The sequence below is a fragment of the Synchiropus splendidus genome, chromosome 2 (genome assembly GCF_027744825.2).
Source record: "Synchiropus splendidus isolate RoL2022-P1 chromosome 2, RoL_Sspl_1.0, whole genome shotgun sequence".
NCBI lineage: Eukaryota > Metazoa > Chordata > Actinopteri > Syngnathiformes > Callionymidae > Synchiropus > Synchiropus splendidus.
The window spans coordinates 24588280-24607335 of NC_071335.1; the positions used below are offsets into that span (position 1 = coordinate 24588280).

At 41.2% G+C, this 19056-nt stretch overlaps 1 protein-coding gene across 1 annotated transcript in view; it reads right to left on the minus strand.

Moving 5' to 3' along the window:
• Nucleotides 1-19056, minus strand: part of fbxw7 (F-box and WD repeat domain containing 7) — a 57065-nt gene that overhangs the window by 34254 nt on the left and 3755 nt on the right. The window contains exons 2-5 of the mRNA XM_053855942.1: nt 15652-15751; nt 12992-13071; nt 4860-5108; nt 4262-4747 (exon numbers count right to left, since the gene is read on the minus strand). Of these exons, the coding sequence (XP_053711917.1) occupies nt 4262-4747; nt 4860-5039 (666 nt within the window). The 5' untranslated portion in view covers nt 5040-5108; nt 12992-13071; nt 15652-15751. The remainder of the gene's footprint in view (nt 1-4261; nt 4748-4859; nt 5109-12991; nt 13072-15651; nt 15752-19056) is intronic.

Below are 19056 nucleotides of genomic sequence, written 5' to 3' on the forward strand. Positions count from 1 at the left end.
ATTTGGAATTTAAGTTAAAATTGTTCTGACAGAAATAATACAAATCCTAACATGGTTATAGGTTTGAATAATTCTGATCATTTCAAATGTGTTACGCCCTTATGTCAGAAGCAAGACACACGTAGCCCAAATCTACTCCACACTCACCCGTCTGTGGCAGAAAGGCAAACCCTGTGCAATGATGTTGATGCTGAACATTTTGAGAACTTTTTGAGGGGGCAGAGGCTCACTGGCGTCCTCCTTGTGGCCGACCAGGTCAAACCCTTTGCTCTCCAGGGAAACGTGCAGAATCTTCTCTTTTTCATCTTGCATCTTCCTTCGAGAACCTCCAGAGGAGAATCTGGGAATCGGGCAATGCCGCAGCATTGCTAAGTAGACCCTTTAAAGACTCATGCCCAGAAACTCAGAAACGCTCCTTAAATCGGTATACAACAGACTCTGAACCTCAGACCCATCACCCAGCTGAATCACTATGTGGCCTTCTTGCTGTGAACTGCTCAAACTCTGGTCCCCTGCTGACTGGCACCCTTTAAAATATCTCTGACAGTGTGAGGTCACTGTTGCGTCCCGGCCAGTCGCTGCAGCTGCTGTGAGAGGATGGACCCCGTCAGCCTCTCCCTCTTCAGACTACCACTGTGGAATCTGCTCTCATGACTCTTGCTGAAATGTGTCCCACTAGTCACCCTCACATGCACTTGGTGCTTCCTCATTGTGATCATTCCCTGACCCCTTCCTTGATCTACCAACTTGGTGTTCTTCACAACATTTAAAAATAAAATCCAGAACAGGATATGCTGATCAGTCAGCAGCCATGCTCAGGTGTCATGGCAGACAAAGTTGCTCAGACAGTAACAATGAGCTCACTGGTAAGAGTCTTGCACGTTCCTGTATCACACTGATTCTAAACAGGGGCTTAGACCAAGTCAATCCCAGGTCCGACCTGTTAAGACTGTGGTTCCAGAGTGGTGGGCACACAGCTGAGGGGCAGGTCTAGAGATCATCGAAGCGTGGTGGTTTATGAAATACAGACTCCAACAACAGGGAAGTGAATCTGTGCCTGTGCACCATTCTCTACCACCAGTGATAAGTTTCATGGACTCCAAGTAAAACTCATCAGGATGAAACGGCTATTTACTGAGAAGCACCTGTTAACAGAATGCTCACTCAACCAGAGGAAAAGTACTGCGATATCAGTGTCCTTTTGTTACAAAGGACAGCGACAAGACTATTGTCGAAAATGACTAGCAGCAAACTCAGTAAGAAGAGAGAGTGCTTTAAAGATCATGAAGTTTGAGCTCATTTAAAATCATGTGCAGCACTTTTGTACTATTGCTCTATATTACTGACTTAAGTCTGACTCAACTGATTGAAAACTATAAAAAACAAAGCCTAACACATTGCTAAATAACATGTGGCATTGGTTAAATATATTCATCATTCTCAGAGCTACACAAAGAAGCCAGATTAACCTCTGTCCGTCCACACATCCGCCATTGTCTCATGAGGATTAGTGCTCCAAAACATCTCTGAGAATAGAACAATGTCTGCCGTAGGCCTACAACCAGCATCCGCAAGTCTTACGGAGAGTGCACAGGACAACTGGTTCAGCCACACCAACAGCACCCAGGTTCAGCTCTGTACAAGCAGAAGCGATGACATCATGTGATAAATGCAAAAATGATCTTCCAGATTCTCCTACTACCTTCTCAATACATCACAGTACAGTCTCGAAGTTGATAATCAGGGAAGCTCTTTTTTAACTGGAGGTTTGAGTACGGAAATGCATTATGTAAGTCCGTTGTGGTAGCAAAATAATCAGATGAGGAAAAAGAGAAGCAAATCAATTCAGCATACATTTCAGAACATTTACTTTTCCTCATTATTTAAATGATGCATTAAATTGACAGATCAGTAGCCAAAAAAACCCAACAAGGTTATTAATAGAGTCAAATCTGATTCATCCCTTCTGCCTTGCCCGACTCATAACTCCCAAATCTATAAGACTTCCTAAACTGATGAGTTACTGAGACATTTGATCTTCTTAGCTCATGTTTCCCCGACGATCGCTCAGGCACTAAAATCAACTCCAGTCAGAAAGAAGCATCATCAGCCATGTTTTCTAGTCCAATTAAAAACAACCTCTAACTGCACAATTCAGCCGTAGCTCTCACTAGTATTATAACTATAAACCTAGAAATAATTTTATTTTCCGTGACGCATCCAAGGATATCACTGAGTGCAGAGTTACTTGAAAACAAGTGTCTGATCTACCACAGTATTATTACTTTATCTTAACACATTTATTTATAACAAACAATTCACAATATGATCCACTTACTTTCTGGCAGAATCAATTTGAAGTAAATGAAAAAAAGGCAAAAAAATGTATTTAACTGACATCTAAATAATTGAAAATCCAACACAAAACCCTTCCAAAGCTATACATTGTATCATGTAACATATTTTCTACTTAAAATGGAGACCTCCTTATTGACACGTAGAAAGAGGTAATATCTTGATCTTTAAAAGACAGAATTTACAGCTAAACATTAGCGGAAGAATCACCTATGGAATGGTTCATGTGAAGAATTAGCCAGTTGGCATTTGTTAAAGCAGACGGTGGTAAGAGGAGCTGTGGAGTCTAATCTGGTGAGGACGGAACCATCTGTCCCCTATGGGAACATTTACACTCACTGCACTCGTTTTCGTCTCAGTATCTCAATACTGAAACAAGTGTCATTACTGTATACAAGATAGGGACTCGTAGAGGTGAACATAGCTCTGCATATGAAGAGGGCCACAATTTAGGTTGCTTTATGAAGAAACCTTCGGAACTGTTAGGCCAAAATAGGACCAAATCAAACCTAAGATGGAACAAATCCATTTCTCTGCTGGAGACAGAAATGTTTTCGAATGTGAGACAAATGATTTGTGCTAGTAATAAAAGCTGGTTCTTCTTTAAACAAGATGAAAACAGTGAAATGATGACATTATCATGTGTGTTTAGCGGTGAGCTGACTATACAATTTTGCTTCTCTGCACTGCTCAGACTACATATAATAGCAGTATACATACATCATGCATGCATACAATAAACAGTCTGCCTTGTTATGCATTACAGTTCTCAAACATTTAATTTCTATTTTTTCAGTTATCAACAAACAAAAGAATCCACTACCTTCTCAATGTCTCCTCATAGTCACCGAGGCTGCTCAGTTCATCTTTCAAATCGGCAATGAAAGCGCAAACCACATTTTCGTTACTATGACCACACTTTCATCAAGGTTTGTTACCTGAACTTGTAGTGACCGTCTCCCTACTGCTAGGTCATGTCCTATAAGCAATAACATGAGCGGCCCTGGGGGAAGATGTGTACATAAAACATCAAAGTGAGCTGGAGCTGTGGAGCCACTAAGACCCTGACAAACCGAACTGACAGCTGTGTCAGATGAGAGGCACACTGGGACAAATTGTAACTAACTTCTATATTTAGGCCAAAATAAACACGCACATTCAAGGCCAACGCGTCACAATGCTGCTTTATCTGCAGGTATGTATGTACGAGTGTTGTATGAATCATTTTGTTCCAAAATCATTCAGCCAAAACCAATAGTTATATATAATTCCGACCGACAACATCGCCAACTTCAGACAGAACCTAAACAAAGATGTAACACAAAACACCTGTGCCTTTGATTCTGTTATACATCAAGTGGCAGAATGTGAAATTTAAAAGGCAGACCGAAAATAAAAATCAGATAAGGAGAGTAATAAGGTTGTCCAGTCAAATCGGATTTCCAATTACGCAGGAACCGAATTAGACCAAAAGATGGCGCTAACGCGTAACGAATGTACTGAGCGTCCAGTAGTCAACTTCTCTCTTTACCCCTTACAAACAGCTAAAAAAATCAAATGAAACAGGAAATGAACCAAAACCCAGCATTGGTCTAGATTTGCATAGCAGAACTAATCAGTTGAGAAACTATATATGTATAGACCATAACCAAAAACCTTTAGGCTTAGGCTTCATCCTTCACAAGTGCCTGACCTGACTAGAAAGAAAGTGAACACGCTTCATTATCAACACATCAGAATCATGATCAAGAAGTCTGACTTAAGCCGTCCATGGCATGTGCTCAGCATGTCATGTAGACCATGTAATTTGAATATTTTGTTGATGCAAATGCATTTTCACTAAACTTAAAGTGTCCCTCAAACTTTCAGATCAGTGAACAGGGTTTGACTAAACATTGGTGCTTACCTTCTTGTTGGAAGAGCTTTGGTGAGTAGAACCTGCATCCAGGTTGTTGTTGGGGGCAGAAACACTGTTCCGGAGAGTGGGAGACGTCAGCCCTTCTTCCCCCTCCTCTTCGTCCTCCTCCCTCCCACTCTCAGCAGAATGTTCAGAATCATCGCTGTCTTGGTCCATCTCCTCCTCATCATCTTCCTCTTCCTCCTCGCCATCTTCCCTCTCCTCCTCTTCCCTCCCTCCCTCTGTCCTTTCCTCTGTCTCGTCCTCTTGTTGACTGCTGTTGTTGTTCTCCTCTTCGTTCTCTTCGTCGCCGAGCGACTGGCCTCGGGGGCGCCTCTGTTCTGTCCCACTCATCCACCTGGCTTGCTTCTGGCCTCCGTTCACGTCGCTTGGCAGACCGTCCTCGCCTTCTTCTGCCTGTGGGCCGTTGCTGGTTCCCGATTCGCCGGCAGCCCATGGTGGTCCCCCATCACCGTCTATGTGTGACACCTCTGGCTACAGATTGCACAGACAAAACATTGAAGACAAATCAGAACCATTCTGAAAAGATCAACAAACCAAGTTCAGATGACTTCTTGAAATGCTGAAAAGGCTAACAAATGCTTACTCTCTGTTGAAGTTGCCTGCTCTCTTCCACCACCAGATTCATGTGCTCATCTTCATCGCCCTCCTCCGTTGGCTGCTGGGGAGCCCGAGCCGAGGAGGAGGCGTTACCTCGCGCCGCTGGACCCCCTGGACCTCGACTTCGCCTGCTGCTGCTGCCCCCCGACAGCAGATCCTGGTTCATTTCCAATAGCCAGCTTGCTACCTCCTGGACCTTCGCTAGGCTGTCTGAGGACGGGAAGGGTTTGGCATGCTATAAGAGAAGAACAGCCAGGTTTAAGAAAACATTGTCAAGGTATAAGGCAACTTTACAGGCAATACTAGCATTACACTCCTGTGATAAGGGCACAGCATTCTTTTGTCCTGAACCAATTAAAAAAAACATTTTATAGAGATGCAAATAATGAAGTATTTCGAGGTGTAATGCTCAATGGGAATAAGGACACACAGTCACATTAAAATACAAGTAACACATAAGAAACAAATACATTTGTAGGTTTCTCTTTCTGGGGGAAAAAGCATTGGCTTCCTAAATAATAAAAAGTTCCAGTTCCATTTTTTGGTTCCGGGAAAGTATAATATCTAATCTAACATGAAAATAACAAAGTCAGTACGCATAATCAACAAAGTTGAAGTCCTACTACAACTATTTATCTCCGAGGCCACAAACTTGTGGATCCCAACAATTCTGAATACATTTAAACCTTTCAAACAACTTCACATTTACTGAATCTGAGAAACGTTTCACCAGATTTCAACTATCAATAAGTTACATTCAAGGCAAGAAAACGGTATTAAAACAATGATTCCAAGAGTTGCACAACAATCTACGAAAAAGATGTTGCTCAAACCCGAATTTGGCTTTTCCAAATCTTTAAAAAACACGACGAACAATCTGATCCATTTGTTCTTGGAGACAAAGTCACTTATGTGAGGCTTCTCCTGACTATGCAGCCACCGGATTGTGGTTGGAAGCATTAGACCCATCTCCGATTGCACCAGCCCCTGGAGGCCACGAGTTTTTACAGTGAGCCAAGTTGAAGAAGCACTGTGAAAAGCAAACGTCTCAGGATCCAAGTGATCTGTCGTTTTAAATGCAAAATAAAATGCACAGCTGCTTCAAAATGAATGTAGGTTTTTAAATAAACCTACCAAACACAATACAGAAAATAAAATCAGAAAGTTGTTATATATAGAAATATCTCACTGAAAAGTCATGCTTTTGTGAGAACAACCCCAACCCCACATAAATGAGGATGAATTCATCTGTGCATTCCATGTCAGCACATTATAACCTCCCTGATTATGGAGTCAAAACACAAATTATTGCGAATCAGTACCAAGCCGAAGAGGCAGAGATTAGCAGGATGTTTGAATACTGAAGTATAAATTCCCATTAGCCAAAGTCTACTTGCACAAACCTTTTCACATTGAATTTTAAGTCAGTGAATTCTCATTCGTTACGATGCACTGAAAAGTGAGAAAGGCAAAGGGAGAAATTTCACTCTGAGAGGCTGCTCAAGATGCAAAACTACCACAGTGGTGCATAACGGATGAGCGTGTACTTTTGTTCAACTCTAGAAATAAAATGTGACAATATCCAGAAACGTGCTTTGTGCAAAACATCCGATCCTGCAAAATTTACAGCAAAACATTCAGTAAAGACATTCAAAGGCAGCTGAATCGCTTTATCACTAAACGCAGCAGAAAAGCAAAGCAACATATAAAAAGACAACTAGCAATCATGTGAACCCACCGCCGAGACCCATTCAGTGGCTGCCAAGTTGGCACTTGAGAAAAAAGCCACAGCTGTGACTAAGGGGCGATACTTCAGTCTTGTATGCAGACTTAAAAAGGGACTCTTGAGTGGAAGATTGATTTTAATGTGCAGTGGAGTGCAGCTTTCCTCGAAGATCCTCCCGATTAAAAGACTCAAGTGTTTAAAGCCAGCTGCCATGTGGAGGTGTGTTTAGAGGGCGACAGCTCAACTCCTGTCCTCCCTTCACTCCCAATCATTCATAACTGTCTGCTTCTATTTTACGTAACTCCAAAGTGCTTCATTTAAATTCGAGTTACAAGACAGATGACAGGTTCAGAAAAACAGGTTTCAATCAGCAAGCAATATTTATTCTTCCTGTACCTTTGCAATAGCAAGCAAGATAAAACGTTCTAGGACAGTTCTACAATGTGGCATATTGTCTGCCTGTTTGATGACTGAAACAATGGGAAAAATGAAGCTTAAGATAATAAACAGCAGTTCATGTATATTATTTAACAGATATGTTGCCCCCAGGTGTCCATCAGTCACAGAGATGCATTTGTTGTGCCTCTGGCTTGATACGCTGACACAGAATCAATGATGCTATTCTCAGCTGAGGAAGGAAAATGATACCTCTCTGAGCGGAAGATGAAGACCAGTCAAGGTTTTATGCAACCTCACAAATCCTCTTCTATGTCTTCAACCAGGGGAAATGCACTCCAATAATCCAAATATTTCTAGCATTTGACTCAAATACCCACATAAAATCAAACATCACCATCTCTCAAGTGAAAAACAACAGCGGAGGACTTTGTTTCCTTCATACTCTGACAACTTTTTTTTTAAATAAAGGTGAGTTCACCATCTAGGACAACTGATGGTCCAGCAACAAGTCATTTGTGACATGATGGGTTTTACTCATGCCTTCTAATCACTGGAGAAAAAAAATACAACAAATAGAAGTGATTTTCAGAACAAGGACAGAGTTTTAACATCCTAACAGATTCTGCAACACAACGCACAGGCACTCAGGAGACACCATTATGATCTTTTTATACGGTCCATTAGGAGAGGCTTTTCCCCACGGAGGAGACTTTAAATCGCTCTTAGAAGAAAGCAAATCTACAAGTCAACAGACATTAAATAATCAATTAGCCAGCAATTCCTCACAAATGCATTGAAACATTTTTGCGGGACAAGTCAAGTAAAACTTGAGGGTTCCCTGTCTAAAATAGGTTATAGCTCAGGTAAATGACATACAAAACAGTGTCTAAACAGTAGGGTTTGTTCCCTTAAAAACTGTCATGATAAAAAAATGAAAAAATAAATATGCATATATTAATATTCGTGAAACCAATTTCATTGTTTAAATTAATTGAATTTATTAATTGCAGAAAGTTCATGAAACAAATGGACTTGCGTTAAGATTATCGTTGAATTATATACAATTATATACGGTCATCATATTGCAATGAGAGGGTTCATCTATCACAGAATTACATTATCAGTAACATGGAAAATGGTAGGTCATGTCTCCATCGCCACAAATATGGCAGCCATCTCCACTTGGTTACCTTCCGTTGAGTTGGACAGCCGGTGGCCAGCCGCTGCAGCTGCTCTGACGTGTGACTGCAGGAGAGGAGATCAGAGCAGCAAACTGTGCGGCCCAGTCTCTTCATTAAAGAAGAGATGATGCTGCAGCCACAGCCACACATTGACTTGCTCATTAGAGGCCTCGTTATTCAGCGGACGTGAGACTTTAAAAAAAGAAAAAGAAAAAAGCCAGAGCTTCCCTGTGGGTCTCCCTCTGTCACTTCAAAATAAACCGCTTCCTCTGCAATCTACTCCACATAGTGCTGATCCAAATGTACCCCTTCAGGCAGAGCACAAATCCAGAGAGCAAGTCAGGGTAGAACGTTGTGCTCCAAGGTCCTCATACAACTCCATTCTGAGCAGCAGTGCTATCTGGAGAGTCTAGTTTCCATCTGAGGCCTTCTGTGGATCATCTCTCACTGCAGCCACAAGCAGATTCCCAGAAATCACAGAGTTTTTGAATCTAGGCATTTCAAGCGGGAGTGTCCACTCCCTCCACCGGCGGCTTCCAGGATGCTAAACTCATCAATACTGCTGCCACCACACACACACACACACACGCACACACTCCTGCCGCCTCACAGTAGACCACTCAGACTGAGCTCCACCAAATGCCGATAAAACGCTTCCCTCGCATGACATCGGAGCTCCTCACTGCCTCCGTTAATTGAGGAGGCAGTGGGCAGAATATTGCGGGAGGAAATAGAAGTCAGTCTGCCATCGGAAGGCTACGCAGGATGGACGCCCTGAAGGAGATTTTATTTCGAAGACAATAATGGTGCAGACCTCATTTCTATGGTAATTGCCCTTCACTGTGGACATAAAACTGAGTGCTTGGAGGATAAATTGAACAGAGAAAATGTTACTTGATAGCTTCAAACACAAAAGAACCCCAAAAGTAGAGAGAACTTCATCATTATCAATGATAATGCCATCCATTTATGAAGTTAAACCCATTGTTAACCACCTTTCAAAGTTGGTGGAGGAAAATACTGCAAAATAAGATGGGAGGAGTACTGTAAACAACAGGAACATGTGCTATTTTGACGACAAGTCGACTTAACTTTGTAACAACCAACATATGCTAATGGTCAACTCCTGTTGAGATGCTGCTTGGCTACTCCCCCACAGCACACCCGCCCTCAAAATATGGCACAGAAGGGCCCCAAAACCAAATAAAAGTTTCCCCTGTGCACTGTGCAATAAAAATAACAGAATCCGCGAGACAAAATCTGAACACCATAGGTGTGTAGAATGAAGCAGACGTCAGGGACATGCACTGCAGATGCCGATAAATACTAGCATGCAGTGGACAGTGAAGTGAACTGTTGTATAGTGACACCTCAGTAACAAGGGGCGGCGCTGTGATGTCCAGTCCTCCCTGTTCGACTGCTGATAGTTGAAAACTGTGCTAACAGCTAGTGCGGTAACATTCCAAGACTGCTGTATTGGACCTGATCATTCATCACTCAGAACAAAGGTCGACAAGCAGAAAGATGCTGTAAACTTGACCTGTGCTGCCCCATGAATAGGAATGTTATTACTGAAGTGGACGATTCCCTGTGATTGACTGATAATCGGCTGTATATAGTGATCATAAAAGAAATGTTTTAGAACTTTGAGGGCTGCAGAAGTGTTGATTTGATGTTAGACGGCCTCACACAAAAAAATAAGGTCTTACGCTCTCTTGCTTTTGACAGTGTCAGATAGATTGCAGAGGGAAAATGGGGGTTGTTCATTATTTATGAATATAGCTTTTCGCTGTGTCAGCTTACTGTCTTGGTATTGATCCATAAGACCAGAGTGCAGCACTATAGAATTGAGTTTCAGAAATAGAACATAATACTTGGTAAAAAAAAAAAAAAAAAAAAAAAAAAAAAAAAACATTTATTTTGAATGTGGGCTGGTTAGCTGGTTTTAAGTTATAAAACCTAAATACTAAAAACATTCTTTGAAAATTCCTGTAGCTAAACAACTCAAGTTATTCAATCCAATTTTATTTATTTATTTTTTACATTCATCGATCTTTCCACAATGATTTTTCACGCTTTTTCATAAACAATGGATTATATAGTAGGTGAAAGAGAAAAAAAGCCAACAGGCTGACTGCCCGATTTTGGAATATTTCCTCCTCAAAGACTGCACTCTAGTGGCCAAAACCTTAAGTACCACAAACTGTGCCTTAGACGCTTTGAACGGTCTGTGTGAGGGCCTTAACGTCGCTGCCAGATGTGCGACCTGCCAGAGGAAAAATTAAGTTATGGCTGGAATTGACCGCTCACAGATCAATACATGAAGGTATGTGAAGCGTGGTGCTTTAACGTTGCAGCTGCCCACTTCATTAGCACGACGGCTTTGTGGTTCAGTCACCACGCCATATTTGAACGCAATTATTACGGCTCAACGGGAAGTCAACTGTAAACAGGCAAAGACAAAATTCCTCCTTTTTTAAGTGCGTTCATCACAAAGAACAATGTAAAAATACACCAAAGATAATGTAATAGCACACACACGGCTGAGATATTCTTCGAGAATAGGTAAAATAACGTTAAAATAACCGTAAAGTTTAAACAGTTATGAGAGCAGGTGTTTCAGTGATGGCAAAAAAAAAAGTCTGATATTTTTGTGAGTTTATGAGGATGTACGTGGGTGAGGATTATTATAGCATCAGCCAGACTCTATTCAACTATAGAAAAACCCAATAGTAAATGAAGTGTCTGAACATTATTCTACAAGGTCCTGGTCTCTCATGCTAATAAATTCACGGCTAAAAATGCATTCTTTAATTCGCTCAGTATTTGTGGAGGTTTCTTCATAAATAAATAGTTTTCTTCCGCATACTTTCTTCCAAAAGCTCAGATTTTTGCTTGAGAAGCAATTTCCTTTTTCACTTGCCATCCTCCATCAGGACTTGTGGCCCGGCTCATTCCCCGATGTAGAGGAAGAGATGGCCTGAATTATTTACAGAGAACGATTGTGAGAGAGGTGTGGGAATGATTAGAGAGTGACACATAGGAAAGCTAAATCTCTGCCCCTTTCAGAAGTCTGCTTAGAATGCAGTTTCAGCGTTTCAAAGGATCTATTCAAGAAATGACAAGAGAGAGCCGACAATATTCCGCCACCTTTATGCGCTCGTTCTAAACGGCAATATTTTTAAGGCACCTGAATTTGTGTGCAATTAATTCGATTTCAGTGTTCCCAGGAATGATACCAAAGTGCTCATACCAAAGTGACATCCATTTTCATCAGTGGCTTCAAGAGTGTCGCAGCAGACCCGGTGAGGTGTATGATATCACCTTACCTTTAATTCACCAGTGAGCACTGGGGATGAATAATTCAAGACCTGAGCTGAACTAAAGAAAGAACGATTCCTCTTTGAGCCGTGATAGGTAAATACATACTAAATGCAATGTTCGACCTCAAGACTACCACATTGATTTACATGCTACAAGGGAACGGTGAGTTCTAGGTTATAGTTTTCAACTAAATTGGTATGTGCAGCTGAAATGTCATTAAATATTCTGTGGTACGACGTGAGGACAGCAATTGAACATGTCACATATTTACATACAGGAGCTAAATGATATCTTCATTCACCCCGCCTTCATCCTCCACTCTTCCACTCTTCTGTTGGGGTGTCCTTAAGAGTGGAAGAGAGGAGGACACTAATATCCAAGAACCATTTTAAAGTCAGCAGTTTGTCGTTCCATTGGTGTTCGGACTTTGGGAGGAAACTGTAGCACACGGAACAAAACCCGAGCAAAGGGTGAAACTGCAAGCTGTACAAAGAAAGGACCTAGTTTCCTACCACACAGCAGACTTGTGAGGCAGGAGCATTCAGTTACCTTGTTAGTGAGCGCAGTTTCAATAAGCAGACTGAACATCCATCATTTTCACTAAACCACCTCTGCTCTTCTTCTCTTCCCAGTGACAGAACCAAAACATACAGAAAGGCTTTTGGTTATTAAGATCCATGACGGTCAAAAGTTTACAAATGTTTTATTCATCAGAGGATCGCAGTTAAAAACTGGATGAAAAATGCAGTCAAATCCAACTGCTCTCACACCACAGCGTACATATATATGCTCCATGTCAGAGACACAAAACTTGTACTCACTTAGTAAGTCAGGGCAGCTTCTTTATGAAAGGGCTTATTGTAAAAACTGCTGTATGCAAGCTGGATTTTGCAACCCTCTTACAAAGATGTTTTTCTGCAGCTCCCAAAAATAGATTTTTTTCATGGTTCCCATGACCTAGAAATTGCTCCAATTGTTTTTAATTAGCGTGCTGCTCAGAGTCATTCATCTCATCTGGAACTTTGAAAGTTCTTGGTAGTATTATTCATTTCCAGAATAGCAATGAATGTTTTCATTACATAGATCCGTATCAAATATTTCTGGGAAAGCGCAAGTAATATTTGAAGATAAAAGACGTGCGAAGTGACACAGAACTTGACGGCAAACAACTGACGACCTGGATTCACTCCCCCACAAATGTCAGGGACACTTGCTAAACTGCTGTGATGAACCTCCATGGCACACTTAAACACAATATTAGGAATCAGACTGAAGAACCACATAAGTCTTGAGCTTAGCGCCAGTGCAGAGCAACAATCCACATCAGGCACTTAAAAAAATGGAGCCAAAAGGGGAAATTACATGCCACTCAGTCAATGAAAATGGCAAGAAATCTCATAAGCCCCGAGTGTGAAGCTACTGATAAGCCCGTGATACACACAGAAAACACTCTGGTCAGAAGTTTATACAGATGAGCTATTCACTTACAGTCCTCCTTGTTTGTCTTCTGTTGTCAAGCCACAATCAGTCTCCTCTACTCCAGATGCCACTTTAAAGGTCGATTTTTCCTGCAGAGAAATAGTAAGAAGGATTTGTCGATACAGCTAACCCAGAGGTCACAGCAAGGTTAAGATGCAGGGGGGTCGTCTGCAACATGAGAGGAGAAAACCAGGTGGGCAGAGATAGTGAGATAAGTGTGCAGGGAATTCTCATTTACGGCTCAACACTAACAGCACGCAGGAAATGGAAGAGAAGGGGAAAAATACATCTATCAAGCAAAAACTATGAAAACCTGAAGCAACATGCATGAGCAATCGACTGCCACAGATCATCAGGTTCTGCTGCAGGCTAATCAGCAAAACAACTCGGTTCCCCAGTGGAAATCAATGCTCAATATTATGGATAAACCCAATCAAAGTATGTTATATTTTTATCAGAAAATCAGTGCTATTGAAACCAAACGCTATGACACGTCTTTACTAGGGTTGCCACGACTCACAAGAACCGATGCGTCGCTACCAACATGCAAAAAACACTATGCAATATACAATGTAAAGACAAAAGTTCTACATATCGATAAATCTTGTAGTTGTATTAGTTTGTGACGATACTTTGCATTCAAGGCAGATGGATGTGGAGTCATTTTAAACTGATTTGCAGAAAGGGGAAACAGTTGGCAAAGCAGCAAAAATACAATGAAAGGTTTTATTTTTTAGGTGACAAAGTAATAATGTTACAGGAAAAAATGTCTATTTAAATTAATTTTACACAAAGATGGGATGTTTGTCCCCTCAAACTTACTTTTGCCCACACACCCACCGCCTGAGGTGTTTAAATAGGACTTCTCTCTTCATTTTTGGACACCCAGTTAGAGTGAACACTTTGGAACAGACACTTCATAAATCACTGGAGGAATGCAGTCTCATTTCCTCTGTGACCCCGCCTTCACAACAGCTTTAGCTTCAAGTTCAGGAGCTTTCGCCACCACATAACCATTCACTACAAAACGCAATGACGCAATCTGCAGCTGGGTCTGAGCGCTCTGAAGTGGATGTCGCAGGGAGTAATTTAAAATATTCCTTTTAATAATTTAATAAAACAATTACTGCTACAATTATTGGATCAATTTATCATTCAATAAAAGGTTCAGCAGCTGAAAATTTGTATCAACATAATGGTAGGCCAGTTCACTAGCTTTCCAGCTTTTTGAAAACAGCACGCAGCCAGACTTCCAAGTCTGAAATCAATCTCCATTACTTCGCAGTGTGTTGACTGGCCCGTCAAGTCATTTTAAGACACCCGAAGGAGCTTCATATGCATAAAGTTGGCTGCAAATTAAGTTCACAACTGATTTACAATACACCCAAAAAGTCAATGCCAATGTTCGACCTTTTGTTGTTTCACTCTGAAAGTCTGTGATTTCTTTTGTGTCATGAAGGAGAGCGGATGCTAAATCTGGGAGATGCTGAATTTAGCCTCCAATAATTGAATTGAAAGGGAGTCTCACATTCTGTTGCGACTGTTGAAAAAACAAGACGGAGGAGGGCTGACTTGCTGGAGCTACCCCTAATGGGAAATACTGAAAGCTGAAGACAAGGTTCAATAAATTTACATTTCGTTCAGCCTGCGATTTAGTTCAACACCCCTGCTCCACAGTTTTATTGTTTTAACACTCCCACTATAGAAAGCCTGACATCAGCGTATGCAACGATGCAGCAACAGAGCCACTCGCCAGGTGAAAACACACCAGGCACATTAGAATCAGCTGCAGATTCCAGCTTGGATGGTAATTGGTAAATTGAGACTCACACCTCATTAGAAGACAAACACCACTCAAATCCCCTATGACACTGTGTGGGCTCTTTTGTCAGAAAACTATAATTTGGAATCAAAAACATAGTTTGACCCATTGTTTAAAGTTTATTTTCCCATCCACCTTTCATATCAATGTTTCAAAAGGTTGTAAATGGAAAATGGTTAGAGATGAAGGCATATTGTGACATCACCCGGCAGTGGCCATAATGTATTACATAACTTTTATCTGAGTCACTGGAGACATCCTTCCACATCTCTGAAGCAGCAATGACAATGGCTGTGCATCATCACTGTTGTTTATGGCTCGACTGTGAACATCGATGGTACAGCCTGTACTAGTATTGGTGATGCGAATTCTCCTGTCGTTTCCCTGTTTTTGCCCCCCACACTCCCCATATAAAGCAAAGCATCAGCTCCAGTGCTCTGCTTGCAGATTCACTGTGAACAGATGGAAAAGCAGCACCACCCTGTTACACTGTACGAGACAAAATCTTCAGCGGATCAATTCTCCTCTTCAGAATTTGACTCGCTCTCTTTCTCCCTGCCTACTACATATTACAGCCTACCTCAACTCATCGACCAGGGAGCAGTTTTCAAACTTGATGCACTTTGATACTGATTGAAACATGCCCACTAACATTGCATAGACAGGAGTTACAAATGTCTTCCACCTGCTTGTGTAAAGTAGTAACTACTACAAGCACCGTATTGGCAGTGGCGCTTGCTCGGATACTGCCGGTCGCAATTTTGCAACTTTGGTGCTCAAAGGGTTACCTCCACCCATGTACATTCACCATTTCCAAATAGGGACAAAAACAAGGCGGAGCACTGACCTGTCAGGTGAGGGAGGTCTTCTCAGAAGGTTTGTTTGTAGTACACAGATTTGTTATCCACAGCCCAAGATTCAAAGCGCTGAAATGAAGAGGTGGGAAGCTGTAAAAAAAAGGAGATGGTGAGAAAACAGCAGAGGAGAAACATGATAACTACACTTAAAAGGAACACAGGTGTGATAAGGGCAGCATGTTTGCCACGTGCAGGGGAGAAGCGCACTGCACAGGTTGGAACATAATTGGATAGCAAAAAGGAAGAAAGTGAATAGACAGGATACCTGTCTACTTCCTCTATTCACTGTGACTCTCCCTGGAGGATTATCCTCTATAATAGTCTTAAAGGCAGTCTAACCCAGCTGCCAGCTGTCTGTCCAGCATGTGAACAGCCTCCAGGTAAGAACTCTGGGACACTGATGCTCCGAAAAAAATATATTATTACAGCACTGAGCGATCGACCAAAGAAACCATAACAAAAACTTCTACAACATCCAGCCTAATGTGGAATAATTAGAAAGACATTGCTGGGAAACAACTTGAAGAGACGTTGGTAAGTGAATGGATAACAGTGAACCATAAAGGACTTGAGCAAGTGAATGAAAGCAACTAAGATCAGCATTAAGTAAGAAGGTTATCCAAGCAAATGAAAACCTGCAAAAATGAGAGCAAAATAAAGGGGACCAGTAATAGAACAGGGATTAGAGCAAATGCTGGAAAATGTTTCATAAATGGTGCATGGAAAATCAAACTAAGAAAAAAGGTGAGACTGCAAATACGAGATAAAAATGTGAGCTAGTGCAATAAGAGCGATAGGTCGAACCCTGGAAGGATGAAGATAAAAATAAACAAGATATGACCCGAGAGAAAGGAAGTGTGAAACAAGACAACCCAACGATGAATCCAACAACAGTGTATTAACCGGCAGCTTCAAGTAAACGCCCAAAAGGCCAGACATCGCACATGTTACACAGTTAATATTAGAGCATATTGAACTGAATTTTCAGCTAAAAAGAAAGACAAGCAAAACACTTTTGCCGACGGTAATTACGCTTTTTCATTTTGAACAGTTCTCACGACATATTTTGTTGAGAGAGAGGAAAAAGTCTACCTTAATCTTGTCAGTAAATAATTCATCCAGAGAAGCGTAATGTGGGTCAGAGAATTCATCTACATAAATTCAACCGGAGCGTTTTTGTGCAATTTCAGAGGCGCTCATATTCATAAAACCCAAAATATATCAAATAACCATGTTCGCTGAAGATAGAAGTGGGATTCTTTTAGATTTTTTTTTTCTTTTTAATCACCAAAGAGCACAGATCTGACAAGAAGCCAAACGACTTCCTTCGTATGCTGGAGCAAATGATCATTGTGGGCGTGAAATGTTCATTGGCATCCGTCAAGGACAAAACCAAAGTGAAACAAAGCAACTTAAGATAATTTAGACTTCTAATTTAAGCGCTGCTTATATTTTTTTTTAAATCCCGCTTTCACAAATCAATGTTAAAGTAGGGCAAGAACAACATCTTCATCTTTATGAGACACTGAGAAGCCTCCAGTCTAAAAGGATGGTTTCCATGCCAACAGGACCGCTGCTGGGAGAGTCCTACACTCAAGCCATTTTCATCATGACAATCTGTAGACTCAGTCAGAGGCTGGTAGACCTTTACTAAAGCCTGGATAATGAGTGTGCGGTATGTTTGACGTAAATTGTATTCGTTTGGCTCACGGTAGAGATTCTACAGACATAGTGAGGTCACACTGATGCAGACACACTGTCGGACGAACACTAATAATGACCACTTCGATTGCGTGTCAGTTGGAATCCATAAATATTCCGTCCAAGATTACAATGGCAAATAAGGGAATCTACTGCAGTTTGTGGTGCGGTAGCCACTAGAAATGGAACATCAGAGCAGAAGTTTTTCCACCTCTCGTTCACCTCAGGTGTGACATACAGAAACACCACATACTTGCTGCCTGTTCTGATTGGCAGCGACAGTGCCACGACAGTGTCAGCAATGACAGAGTGACACCTTGACTATTCTTTGAAACATGACTGTGCCCTTTAAGTGACAATTTCACAGCTAGCTGAGGTGCTATATACATTAGTTTTTAGCAGCATTTAAAGCACAGAACAGAAGTCTAGCCAAGTTAATATATTAATATCTGGGGGTTTTTTTATCCTCAAAGACATGGTTCCAAATCAGGCTACTATGTCTAGTGTTGGAAAAACCACTTACGGTTAGAATCATGATCATGTGATGGAACACACAAGGACATATCAGGCCTCTTTGGGTTATATATAGTTCTCTGTAACACTTCAGAATGGGGAACAAATGGATAATAAACAAATCCTATTAACCATTTATGAACAGTAATTACAGGGCTACTTCAAGTGACCCAGGTAAAATAGACTTTAAATACGCTAATCACCACTTTATAAACATGAATTACTGGCTAATAGACTACAAATACAAATGTGAATACGTAGCTTATTCATGGTAATATATCAGGGTTTCCGCTACAGAACACCGCCACGGCTTAAACGAGAGTCGCCACGCCTTCAGAAAAATGTCTTTTTGAAGATGAAATCTCATGTGATCAAAAGTATAAAAAACAAACATAACGCATCATGGTGATGGACAAGACCATGGCAGTTTTTCGTGGAAAAATCCTGACGTCTGTTGCTCGTGGAACTCAAGTTGCGCATTCCAGCCAGACATATGAAGAGATGGACCTTGTGAGATTGGCGAGAGATTTAATTCTCATGATTAAAAGCTGGCATTTTTATAGCCACCAACTCAGTGAATGTCAAAGCTTGCTTCATATCCACCACATTCTCAAAAAGTCAGTGGAAACCCTGATATATGTTCGCTAATCTAAAGTTATGAATAAAAAAAAAGTTATTTTGTGACAAAACAGTCCTGTGGCCATTTAGAAATCTCCACATCATGTTTATGCCATTGGAATCAAATGCAAAGTCAGTGACAAACATCCATGTATGTTGGTCAGTACATACTTTCAGCACTGAAATAGCAAAAAAAGCCACTTTTTTTCCTGTCACCGTCACAATTTTTTAGCAACTCCACACAATGAAGCGAACGTACATGGAGACACTTGGCTTGTGAGATACAGCACTGTGTTCATTAACCAACCCCTAGCAGCGTGACACAGCGCTGAATTATTTACATGCTTCTTGTGCCTCAAAGATGCAAAGCTGAGGACGTCCTTAACTGCAGATCACACCATTACACTGCTGTTGCCGAGCGGTGTCTCTGCAAGATACACCTGCTCATGGGGGCGTATTGATATCATATTGAAGAAAATTAATCTTCAGCAGGGACTGGAAACAATTGGATGCAAATGTCGTTGAATCAATATTCATATTTATAAACCAATACCTGCTAACCA